Consider the following 12,366-nt stretch of genomic DNA (forward strand, 5'->3'; position numbering starts at 1 on the left):
AACACCCTTTTAAGGTTTTTTTTTTCTAGCGCCGGACACGGAGAAGGGTCAAGATGCTGGGCAGAGGACGACCGATTCAATTTGACCCAACGTGAAGATGTCGTCTCTGCGCATCCTACTCATCGGCAACGGCGGCCGCGAGCACGCCCTCGCCTGGAAGCTTGCCCAGTCACCGTTGGTGGAGTCGATCGTCGCCGTGCCTGGCAACGGAGGCACCGCAGGCATCCCCAAGGTCATCAACGACACCTCGGTGGCCGCCGATGACTACCCGGGACTCGTCGAATTTGCGAAGAAAAATGCTATAAACCTCGTGGTACCGGGCCCCGAGGCACCCCTCGTCGACGGCATCGAGGGCTTCTTCCGCGATGCGGGGATTCCTGTCTTTGGCCCGTCCAAAGAGGCTGCGGCCATGGAGGGCAGCAAGACCTTCTCCAAGGATTTTATGAAGAAACACAACATCCCGACCGCTACGTACGAGAACTTTTCCGACTACGAGAAGGCTTGCCACTACCTGAAGTCGGTTAAGCACAACGTCGTTATCAAGGCCACCGGATTGGCTGCCGGCAAGGGCGTGATCATCCCGCAGACTCAGGAGGAAGCCCTACAGGGGCTCAAAGATATCATGCAGGACAAGGCATTTGGTTCAGCGGGCGACGAAGTCGTCATCGAGGAGTTTCTTATCGGCGACGAACTGAGCATCCTGTCGTTCTGCGACGGCACCACCATCAAGTCCCTGCCCCCCGCCCAGGACCACAAACGTATCGGCGAGGGTGATACTGGCCTCAACACCGGAGGAATGGGCTGCTATGCCCCGACCAAGCTCGCCACGCCGCAGCTAATTGCCCGTATCGAGCGCGAGATCCTCCAGCCTACCATTGACGGCATGCGCAAGGACGGCTTCCCCTTCCGCGGCTGCCTTTTCACCGGTCTGATGATCGCCCCCGACGGCACCCCCAAGGTGCTCGAGTACAACGTCCGCTTTGGCGACCCCGAGACGCAGACGGTGCTTCCGCTGCTCGAGACGGATCTGGCGAAGATTATGTACGCATGCGCCGGGCCCGTCCCGTATCTCGAGGATATCACATTCAAAGTCTCCTCCAAGTTCAGCACGACCGTGGTTGTCGCCGCCCCTGGTTATCCGGAATCATACCCCAAGAACATCCCCATGCAGATCGCGAACCCGCCTGACGGTATCAACATCTTCCACGCCGGAACCAAGCTGTCCGGAGATGCGCTGCTGACCTCGGGCGGCCGCGTCATCGCAGCCACCGCAACCGGCGACTCCCTCCGCGCGGCTGTCGACAAGGCCTACGAGGGCGTCAAGCTGATCAACTTCGACGGCATGTATTACCGCAAGGACATCGCCCACCGCGCCTTCCGCGCCACTGACACCACCGACAAACTCACCTACGCGCAGTCTGGCGTGAGCATCGATGCCGGCAACGAGCTGGTCGACCGTATCAAGGCTGCCGTTGCCACTACCCGGCGCCCCGGCGCGGACGCCATCATTGGCGGTTTCGGTGGAGAAGTTGATCTCTCAGCCGCCGGCCACCCCGGGGCGCCCATCATCGTTGGCGCCATCGACGGTGTCGGCACCAAACTCATCATCGCGCAAAAGATGAACAAGCACGACACCGTCGGTATCGACCTCGTCGCCATGAACGTCAACGACCTGGTCGTCCAGGGCGCCGAACCCTTCATGTTCCTCGACTACTACGGCTGCTCGCGCCTCGACGTATCCGTCGCCACCTCCTTCGTCGAGGGCGTCGCCAAGGGCTGCCGCGCCGCCGGCTGCGCGCTCGTAGGCGGCGAAACCGCCGAAATGCCCGACCTCTACACAGGCGACGACTACGACGCCGCGGGCGCCGCCATCGGCGTCATGCGCGCGCCCCAGCGCCTGCCCCGCAAGGACGCCATGATCGAGGGCGACGTCCTCCTCGGCCTGGCCTCCTCCGGCGTACACTCCAACGGCTTCTCCCTCGTCCGCAAAATCGTCGCCTCCCGCGGCCTGGCCTACACCGACCCCTGCCCCTGGACCACCGGCAACACCACCATCACCCTCGGCGAAGCCCTCCTCACCCCCACCCGCATCTACGTCAAGCCCTTGCTCGCCGCCCTCGCCGCCACGAGCGACGGCAACGCCGCCGCCATCAAGGGCATGGCGCACATCACCGGTGGCGGCCTGACCGAGAACGTCCCGCGCATGCTCCCCGCGCACCTCGCGGCCGAGATTGACGTCGCTACCTGGGAGGTGCCGCCCGTGTTTGGCTGGCTGGCGTCGGCGGTCGAGCCGGCCGAGATGGCGCGCGCGTTTAACAATGGGTTGGGCATGGTGCTGGCGGTGGAGGCGGCGAGGGCCGGGGAGGTGAAGGCGGTGTTGGAGCGGGAGGGCGAGACGGTGTGGACTGTGGGGAGGTTGGTGAAGAGGGAGCGTGGTGCTGGTGGGGAGGGGTGTGTGTTGAGGGGGTTGGAGGGGTGGGCGAGGGGTTAGAGGGGGTTGGATGGGTGGGAGTAAAGGGGACAGACAGGAGGGTGGGAGTGAGGGAGGTTTATGGATATGTGTGATCTGATTTGGGTTCGCCGGGTTTGGAGGGCTGTGCGTAGGGTAGATCAAATGATATAGATGTTTTGAGTGTTGATGTGCCTGCTCCGTTAGTGATGCGGGGGCAGTGGTGGTGAGCTTGGCTTGTGTAGGTTGGTGAAGAGTTGAAATGCTAACCCGAGCATGGCTCGGTACCTAGGTACTGGCTTGCATGAAACTGAAACATATGTCCGGTCTCTCGGTATACAGTTTACCTGCACTGCTGTTTCTGAACGAAGGTGACTTGAAACTTAGGATTCTCACCAACTACCTAGGGATAGGAATCCTCTCTCCCCGTTCCCGGGTGTGTCCAAGAATAGACATACCCCATGCCATGCTGGATAAAAGCTTCTCGGCGCCCCCTAATGCAACCCAATCCCTCTCTACTACTACCCAGTGCGCTCCCCATCTATTCTCTATAGCGGCGTGGCGTCTAAACCATCATCAAAGAAGAACCGTTCCACATCGTGACCTGTGCATCCTGACTCCATCTCTCTCTAAGGGTATATTTCATATGCTCTCTTCCCTCGGCTCCACGCCTGCACTCGGCTACGGACGCGGGTGTGCTGCGGGGGTGTATGTCGTTGCAGTATCTATTCGCTGCCGTTTCTGGTTCAGTTTCTCTTTTCTGATTGGACCCGTACTGACGTATTTCTTCAAAAGAAAACTCTCTCAGAAATCCCTCGGCGGGCCCTGCAGCCATCATCGTTTGGCCACCGTAGGGGCGCGGCTAGCTTCAGGCCGCGACTCTCGCATCGGTGCCGGTGGCCTTTGCCACTCCGTTCACGCCCGCGTCTTCACGCCTGGGAACGCTCTGCCCTCGCGCCTTCTCGGTAAGCGCATAGAGTTCCTGAAGCATGAGGGAGCGGGTCGATCGTGCAAGCTCGTCGACGTCGGCGGCGGTGAGGCCGGTCGTGGGGATGGGGTCGAGAACTGCGAACCGGACGTTAGTTTAAGGGGTTTAAACGTGATAAGAGATATTAGTGGGGTGACGTACCCTTGCAGGGGATCCGCCCGTTGTTGAACACAAGGCCCTTGGGCCAGAGAATGTGGCTGTAGTTGGCAACGACGACCGGGACGATGGGCACCTGGGCCTGGACGGCAAGGTGGAAGGCGCCCTTCTTGAAAGGCAGCAGCATCGGCTCCTTGGAGTAGCTGCGCGTACCCTCGGGGAACATGTAGACGCTCTGGCGCTTGTCGCGAATCTCGTTGGCGGCACCCTGCATGGCCTGGCGGGCGTCCTTGCTGTTGGCGCGGTCGAGGAAGACGCTGCCACTCAGGGCCATGAACCAGCCCAAGAAGGGAACCTTCTTGAGCGAAGCCTTGGCCGTGACGCTGCAGTACTTGGGGAACATGCAGCCCAGCATCAACACGTCGAGTTCGGTCTGGTGGTTGCCGAGAAAGACGGCCGGGCGGACGGTTTCGAGGTAGTTACCGGGATCCTCCACGTCGAAGGTCACGCCCGTGGAGAAGCCCATGATGTGCTTGAAGCTGCGGGCGACGGTCCATTGCGTGAGCTGGTTGAGGCCGACGGCGCGCAAGACGATGGAAGCGAGAACGCCATATGCCGAGCTGATGATCAAGGAGAGGTACGAGGCCAGTACGCGGGCCACGAAAGCCGACTTGGGTATTACCGGGGACAGCATGTAGAAGAAGAGTGTCAAAGCGATGTATGCGGCTAGAAAGTAGCCGACATAGAGTAGGAACGCCATCTTGAAATAGAGGGCCGGAGTTCGAGAGGATCAAAGGAGTGCGTCGGGGCAGGCAGGTGCAGAGCGCAAAGCAGCGCAAGATCCGTTCGATGCGATGCGCGTTGCGCTTTCCCTACGTGTCCTATGACGATGCGAATATTTAGGGACTTCGGGTTTTAGGTTTGTTCGCAGAGGTTCGAATTTGCTTCACCGACCGCGGTGCGTTGCCGGCGGTCCCTCTGTGGGTGGTGGCGTTGTTGGAGTAGGTGGAGAAATATTCAGGAGGAGATGGGGCCTTCTACGGGCAATATCAGATGGGGTCGCCCGTTTACTTTTTTAGGTCGTTCGTGGGCAAGGTATGCGGTGCGATACTTTGTCGTGTAGTCATGCTTCCCGGTCACCATCCGAGAAAGAATCGCTTGACAGACGCACGTGTGACTTCACCAACAGAAATAAAAGTTTGGACGAGCTGGCCTGCTCTTGGTTGATGCATGTGGGGGATGGGCCACTGTCGGCCTCGATTGGTTCAGAGACCACCGTGCCCCGCTTCTCTCTCTTCCGAGGTCGAGAAATGTTGAGGGTCACTTGGGGAAAAGCTTGGCGTCTCGAACTGCACCTGCATTCCGTCCTGAAAAAGGGTTCCACGGGCCGAGGGCGGCGGTGCCAAGGAGGCGATGATGCTGCTGCGGGAAGAAAGAACAGGCCACTCCCATGCTCCCCAAAGTCCCGCTCCAATGACCCTGTAACGCGACAGCCGCAGCACAGCGACGGGACTGGGCAGGCAACTTCCGAGGAATATCGACTTCGGGTAGCCTCGCTTCCGAATTGCTTGGTTGTGTGAGGAATCGAAAAAAGAAAGTAGATTGGGCAACGATGATTGATTGAACTTCGCCTGGGCCATTTGACCGACGAAATTGATGATGATCGCATTTCCGCAACAGCGCTTCTCGAGCCCCTAGAACCCGCCAAACCTCAGACCTCGCACGCTGCATCACACCACACACATCGCAGGCTCTCTCCTATTTGCCGACTTTCCATTTCCCCTTTCCGACTCACCATTGGCTGCATCCCGCCGTGGGCAGGCCGCCCCTCTTTGTCCCGGCTACCCCAGCCTACGTCTTGCCGGTCTTCCCCGACCTTCCTGCCCATTCTCGGCCCTCTTCCATAATCGCACTTCGACGTCAAGGCTCGGGTATACCCATCACTATGGAAGCGGGCTCGTGCAGGGTCTCGGATACTGGAAGGTACCGTGGAGTACAAGAGCCTGCCGTCGGGTCTGCACACCGTGCCCGACGACCTGATATACTTCGTCCACGATGGTAGCCACGCTGGCCTTAGCGCCTTCGTCAACACCCCCACCGACGAGGAGGAGACGCGCCATGCACGCATGATCGCGGTTGGCGTGCTAGTTCCGCTTAGCTACGGCCGCCTCGGGAGAGCATGGCGCCACGCCGAGGGTTTGAAGGACATGGCGGCCAAGCTGGCTGCCGATAGGAAACAAACAAAACTGCTGGACGAGTACTGGGAGAACCATGGGGTGAGCGAGACGACAGCGCCACAACCATTGAAGGATACCCCACTCGAGTCACCTCTGCTCAGCATCAAGGCTAGCCGCCCAGGATTAGGCAAGGGGCATGCTAGGAATCGTTCTGCCTCGGACGGCACCGCCTTGATACCACCAGGCCATCGCCTGTCTCCGTTTCATCCGGCCTGGAGCCTGACCTCGCTGCTGGACACCTTTGGGCCCTTGATCTTTCCGATACAGCGTGCCGCGCTGCTGCGCAAACGTATTTTGATTTCCTGCCATGCCCCGGTGCACGAGGTTTGCAACTTCGGTAGGCATTCCGATGGAGGGTCTCTGGACGTTCACTAACCCAGCTTAGTATACGATATTTCCGTCTTGTCCAATATACCCCTCTCCGTATGCGATGTAGTAGACCCTGCCGCCCCCGTCCAACGTCTCCGGCCGCTCTTTTGCATCGGAGTACACGACATATCTTATTTGCTCGAGCACCAAGCGGCATTGAAACGAGCTAGCCAGATGAACGACGACCGCGACAGCCACAACAACCCTGACGACACTACCTCGGGCTGGGTAGCGTGCACTACCGACAGCATCCTCGCGATGAAGGAGGGGCTCTGGGACATGCTCATTACCATGCCTCCTCCGCACTCATCGAGTGCTAAGCAGCGCGTTTGGCCCACTGTAGAATGTCCCAAGGGTGTTCCTGTGAAAGCTACCCAGCGTGACCTTCGGCGCTTCCGTTCCCTCACCCTCGGCCTCGCCCGGCTAGCCACCCACCCTCCCACACAACCACCACCCAACCCTCGCAGCCCCCCGTCGGAAACAAGCGATTCCCCCGTGCCCACCACCCCCGCCATCAGGCTCTCCAAACCCGCTGGCTCCCGCCCCGGAACAGCCGCCGAGGACCGCCCTTCCTCCCTACCCACCCTTGGCAGCGGCGACGACACCGACACCATCGTCGAGCCCGCCACTTGGGCCGCCCTCGCCTACAACGGCTTCATGTGGTGGGCCTCGGCAGGCGAGAAGCGCCACAGCGACGAAGTCGACGAGCAGAGCCACGACGCCTCTCTCCTCGCGGACCTCGCGCCGCCCGTCTCCCCGGCCGGGACCGCCTCTTCCCCATCCACCCAAACACGCAGCCAGCAACCGCAACCGCAACCGCAACAAAGACGAACCAGTTTCGGCGCGGCCGCCGCGGGAAGCGACATGGTCTCGTCGCTGGCCTCGCTCACGGCGCACAACGACGACGGAGACCGTGGCGGTGACGATCGCGACGACGAGATGCGGGCGCGCATCGAGCTGGCTGCCGTCGCCTACTTCCACCGCCTGACCACGTCGCTGCTGTCGGTCCTGGCCGACATTGTCGACTCGTCGGACGAGGATGACCTGCTCGGGCTCAGGCTCGACCTCCGTGAGGATGCGGAGCCGTACTCGGATTATGATGGCCCGGCGGGGGCGCGGGGTGCTGGTGCTGGTGCTGGCGCTGCTGGGGAGGAGGCGGCGAGGTTGTTGGGTGGTGCGGGTGGTGGTGGTGAGGGTGGGAATAGGATGATGGGATGGGTGAGGGTGGATAGCGAGGCGCTGGCGGAGATGGGGCTGGATGTGTGGAGTCAGGCGGACGCGGATTTTGTGGGGGAGGTGTCGGCGCGGTATTTTGCCAGGAGGGCGTATGTCGAGACGAAGGGGGTGGAGGTGTGTGGTGTGAGGGTTTGCTAGGGGCCGGCCTTTACCAACGTGGGATACTGGTGGTGAGTGTGGTGGTGAGTGTGGTGATGAGTGTGGTGATTGTTGTGTTTTTGGATTCAGTTGTTAGTTATGTATACCTCCCTGAGATATCGAGGGTTGTGGTGGGTTATTATTTGTGTCATGGAACGAGGAATGACAGCGGTTGAGCGAGCAAGCTTGCGGAGCTGTTTGCATGGCCGGTATATAATTGATCATTCTTTGGGTTCATATCCCCCAGCTAACCTGTTGATTCCCAAGGGCACTCTTAATGCTGTAGTTAACTGGCTGGCTCACTTGCTACGACCCCTCCCCTTGTCTCCCATCCTGTGTTGTCTCGCCTGTTATGACCCTAACCCTGGGTTGGTGCACTGTTCTTACTTTTCAACATTGGCTTCTCTGCAAAACACACACTTACAACCAACCTCACTTACACTCACGAAACCCCATCCAATCAGCCTCATCTCTCAGCCTCGGCCCTTCCTTTTTCACAGTTATTCTCACCTCAATACCCACATTTCCCCCAACATTCCATCCACCAACCAACCCATCAACATCAACCACCACCCAAACAAACAAACCCCAACCTCATCCTCCACCACCTCCCCAGAAAGAAAGAAAAGAAAGCCCAATCCAGAAAATGGCCCCCGACCCATCACCACCCCCCAACGAACCCCCCCCAACTACTGCCCCTCCCCCGTCATCAACAACCCTCACAACAACAGCCGCGTCCCTCGCCCCCGCCCTCGAGCTGCTCGAGCGCTTCCACCACCGCAACAAGAACCAGCACCGCCTGGCCAAGTGGTGGGCCCAGGCCGACATGCTGCGCCGGCAGGTGCGCAAGATGCTGGGGGAGGTGGAGGGGGCGGTGGGGGTGGTTGAGAGGGAGGAAAGGAGTTCAAAAAAAGGGAAGGGGAAGGGGAAGGGAAGGGGAGAGGTTGCGGGAGGGAAAGGGATGGGGGATGGGGGTGGTGGAGAAAAAGGGCGGGCGTTTTTTGAGGGGGGTATTGGGGCCGAAGGGCGTTTTTTGTAGGTTGTTGTTGTGTTGGTGTGAGATGGGGTGGGGTTGCTAACTGTTCATAGGGCCTTCACACAGTTGTCGGCGGACCGGCAGTTTGGCACACCTTGGGGCTGATGCTACTCGGGGTGCTGGCGCAGGTGGACCAGGCTCTTACGCCTTTTGCTGCGGGGCCCGGCAACTCGTCGGACGTGCCGGATGTGAGGGGGGAAGCAGCCTCGAGGGCGCAGTCGACTGGTCTGAGCGACATCACGAGGGAGGATACGGTAGACCGGGGCTTGGATGTGGCCATGGATGTGGACATGGGCGTGGCCGTTTCGAGAGAAGAGGTCATGCTATCCATTGAGCAGGACACAGCCCCATCATCAGCGCCTTCACGGCCAGCAGGACAACCCCATCCACGATCCATATCCCTCCCAATCAACCCATCCAAACGAAAACTATCCACCCAAATCACTCTATCAAAAACCGAACCACCCAGCAAAGAGGGCAGCACCAGCCCCGACCCAGCAAAGCCCAAACAGAGGGCAAAGAAAGCAGGCAACGACGAGTTCGACAACATCTTCGGCTCGTCAGAGGAAGACACCGTCCCAGCAGCAACCAAATCCCATGTCAAGAAGAAGGCCAAGCCCAGAAAAGGCGACGAAGAATCCAACAACACCACTAAAAACCCACCCCCAGACAAGGCGAGGCTACAACAGAAAAAGAAGAAGACTCGCGAGGACGCAGGAGGCGACGAGTTCGACGACATTTTTGGCTCGCTTGACGACGGCAAGAGCAAGAAGCCCAAGAGGAAGAAGCGGAAGAAGGGGGATGAGTTTGATGATATTTTTGGGGGGTTGTGATATCACATATGTACGCATTGAGCCTAGAAGCGGGTTGGGTCGGTTATGTTAAGGGTCGTTGATCAGAGCGAGGGTATCGATGATGAAGGCTGTAAGAAAAGGAATAGGATGGCTATGTGGATGATTAATTAATTACCTACGGGACATTTCAGAGCATGTATAAACAGCGACATACGTGAGGGATACGGTTAATACAATACATGTCCGCAATTGCAGCACACACACACAACCAAACCGCCAAATCACATACCTGACAAACGTCAATTAGATCTGACCTACTACATATTGGGTAGGCTGCTGAACTACCAGCATGCCTAATACAGGGGGGGAGGGCGGTTAGCGGCCAGCAACCATTTGACACAAAAGACAACACAACAGCAACAACAGTGACCCATTCCATCCATCCCACAAAAACCAACATAAAAGAAAGAAGGAACAAGGGAAGAAAGTTCTCCAAGCCATTCCTGACGCCGCGACATCCAAATGGGAAACCGCCTACGTACGTCACACTCCAACCCCCGAGTAGTCCAGCTCCGACCAAGCCATCATCGCCCCTCAGCCCAACCCTATTTCTATTCTTATGACGGCCCCGCAACCTGCGTCGCTGCGCAATCTCAAATTACACCTTAGCCCCAATCGAGGGACGCACGGTGCTTTCGCCATTTATGGCCTTCTACGGCCGCCTATCCAAGCGAGTATACGACCAGATGCGTGCGCGCATGTCACCCGAACCGGTGGCGAAGAAGCCGCCGCCAGGGGTGACAACAGGGCTGGGAGCAACGGAGATGACCGAGTTCTTGTGGCCCTGGAGCATGAGCTGGGTATGGCCGGTGCGCGGGTCCCAAAATTGGACACCACGGTCCTTGGAGCCGGAGAGCACCCATTCCGAGTCGGGGGTGAGCGCAACGCTGAGGACAAAGTCCTGTATCTTTCGTGTTAGCGGACGTGCACAGTAAATCAAGGTCGGCTTGTAAACGTACCCGATGACCTTCGAAGGTCTTGATGCAGCGACCACCCTTGAGTGGGGGCTGCTGGGTGTGGCCGATTTGGCGAGAGGTGGTCAATTCCCACATCTTGATCGTCTTGTCCAAGCTGCCACTGACAAGTTCACGGGCGTTGGGGGAGAACGCGACACTGTAGACACTGTCCTTGTGGCCGTCCGGACCTTCGAGGCGCTCGAGGAGATAACCCATCTTAACGTCCCACACCCTCACGCTCTTGTCCAGAGAGCCAGCAGCGACCAGCTTGGTATCGGGGGAAATGGCGACGGTCGTGACGCCGTCCTCAATGGTGAGCGTCAAGTTGCAGTTGCCCGTTTCCAGGTCCCAGATTCTGACAGTCCGATCGCCACTACCGGAAGCGATGGTGCGTCCATCGCGGGCAAAGTCTAGGGAGTAAATATCCTGGTCGTGACCGGCGAACGTGGTCCGAATCACGCGGTTTTGAATGTCCCAGACCTGTGCAAGTTAGCATGGCTGTTGTGACACAAAACAAAGTTCAGCACAAAGCAAAACTCACCCTGATCAACTTGTCCTCGGCTCCGGTGGCTAGATACTTGCCATCAGGGCTGAAGCAGACACTCCTGATGTAAAGATCGCCATTGAGATCGATACTCTCGTCCTGGAGGACACAAATCTTCTCGCCGGTGTTGACATCGTAGATCTGAGCCGATCTGTTGCAACCGGTTGCGACATATTTGCCGTCATGGCTGAACCTGACGCAGCATACGACGCTCTCGTGCTGAAGGGTGTGTACGAGATCCACATCCAAGACCCGGGGGACGGTTTGGTTGAAAATAGCCCACCAATCGTCCCTCACTTTCTTGATGTGGTTCGGCAGGCGCTCCGGGTCAAGGTCGCCCAGGGCGTTATTATGAGGCGGGGGGGCGGGAACATGCTGGGCCATCCTGGTATGGTCGGGGGTCGGGTGGGTAGGGACCTGGGGGGACTGGCCAGGGCCGTTGTAAGGGACCGGAGTATTTATTTGCGGCGTGGCCGGGCCAGCTGCCGGTGGCCTGCCGATGGGTCGCTTGTTTCCCGGCCCCGGAGAGGCGGTGCTCTGCGGGGGTTGGGGAGGGAAACCTCCCGGCGCGGGGGCCTGCGGATACTGCGGTTGGAACGGAGGCTGTTGAGATGGGGGCGGCGGCGGCGGCGGCGGCGGGCCTTGCAGTCCGGGGGGCGCGGGGGGCATGTGCGGAGGGGGTTGCTGTTGCTCCTGTTGTTGCTGGGGGTGGGGAGGCGGAACAAGGCCTCCTTGGGTGACTTGGCCGGAGAGGATGGCCCCAATGACTGTATTGTTCCCCGGATTACCGATCTGCGGCGGCTGCTGAGGAGGAGCGACGTGCTGGGGAGGGGGGTTCATGGGACCCGGCGGGCCTCCGCGGTTGTCCAGTTGGCGGCGCAACATGGCGACTTCGTCATCGTATCTGATAACTGGCGCGTTAGGGCGGTGAGGCTGGCAGACAACGTAGGAGGGTAACTCACTTCTGCTTGAGTCCCATTTGGGCCTGTTCCATTTGATAGACCTTCTCACGAATAATTTGCATTTCTTGGACTTGGGCCTGGACTATCAGACGAACTGTTAGCGCCCACCCGACGAACTGCGCGACGGCCAAGGCCGCTGGTAGGGTTTGTCCCGTCGCGCTTATGACGCGGTGACGTTAATGATGGCAGGGCCAGGACGGTAACGACTTACTCTGATGCTCGTAGGTCTCGGTCTGGCGAACGTGAGACTCAAACTCGGCGCGGATTTGGTCGAGTAGTTCGTTGAGACGGCTGGCGCCGCCATTGGCAGGGGGCACGCCCCTCATACCCTGATGGCCGGGATACATCGACGACATGGTTTCTCGTCGAAATATCTCTCGCTATTGTTCCTTTTGTCTCCGCAGTCGCGGCTGAGGGATGAGGAAGGTCGATTTTCGATGGAATCGCGATTGGTATCGTGTGGTGAGTTGATGGGGTAACCTGACAGCGACGGCGGAAATT

At 59.1% G+C, this 12,366-nt stretch overlaps 4 protein-coding genes across 4 annotated transcripts; 2 read left to right on the top strand and 2 right to left on the bottom strand.

Annotated features, from left to right (window-relative positions):
- Positions 1–97: 97 nt before the first annotated feature.
- CHGG_05620 (uncharacterized protein) lies at positions 98–2,757 on the top strand (the record flags this gene model as incomplete). Its single annotated transcript, XM_001221714.1, has 3 exons — positions 98–2,453; positions 2,657–2,675; positions 2,742–2,757. 3 exons carry the CDS (start codon positions 98–100, stop codon positions 2,755–2,757), a joined length of 2,391 nt encoding a protein of 796 aa, XP_001221715.1.
- A 560-nt stretch (positions 2,758–3,317) lies between these two features.
- On the bottom strand, positions 3,318–4,293 carry CHGG_05621 (uncharacterized protein; the record flags this gene model as incomplete). The annotated part of the gene is made up of 2 exons (XM_001221715.1): positions 3,318–3,514; positions 3,579–4,293. 2 exons carry the CDS (start codon positions 4,291–4,293, stop codon positions 3,318–3,320), a joined length of 912 nt encoding a protein of 303 aa, XP_001221716.1.
- Positions 4,294–5,478: 1,185 nt separating this feature from the next.
- On the top strand, positions 5,479–9,382 carry CHGG_05622 (uncharacterized protein; the record flags this gene model as incomplete). Its single annotated transcript, XM_001221716.1, has 5 exons — positions 5,479–5,516; positions 5,596–6,107; positions 6,372–7,489; positions 8,130–8,354; positions 8,603–9,382. 5 exons carry the CDS (start codon positions 5,479–5,481, stop codon positions 9,380–9,382), a joined length of 2,673 nt encoding a protein of 890 aa, XP_001221717.1.
- Positions 9,383–10,055: 673 nt separating this feature from the next.
- On the bottom strand, positions 10,056–12,221 carry CHGG_05623 (uncharacterized protein; the record flags this gene model as incomplete). Its single annotated transcript, XM_001221717.1, has 5 exons — positions 10,056–10,304; positions 10,363–10,839; positions 10,901–11,807; positions 11,866–11,947; positions 12,077–12,221. 5 exons carry the CDS (start codon positions 12,219–12,221, stop codon positions 10,056–10,058), a joined length of 1,860 nt encoding a protein of 619 aa, XP_001221718.1.
- Between the last annotated feature and the right edge of the window lie 145 nt (positions 12,222–12,366).

Source organism: Chaetomium globosum, genomic scaffold (genome assembly GCF_000143365.1).
Source record: "Chaetomium globosum CBS 148.51 scaffold_3 genomic scaffold, whole genome shotgun sequence".
NCBI lineage: Eukaryota > Fungi > Ascomycota > Sordariomycetes > Sordariales > Chaetomiaceae > Chaetomium > Chaetomium globosum.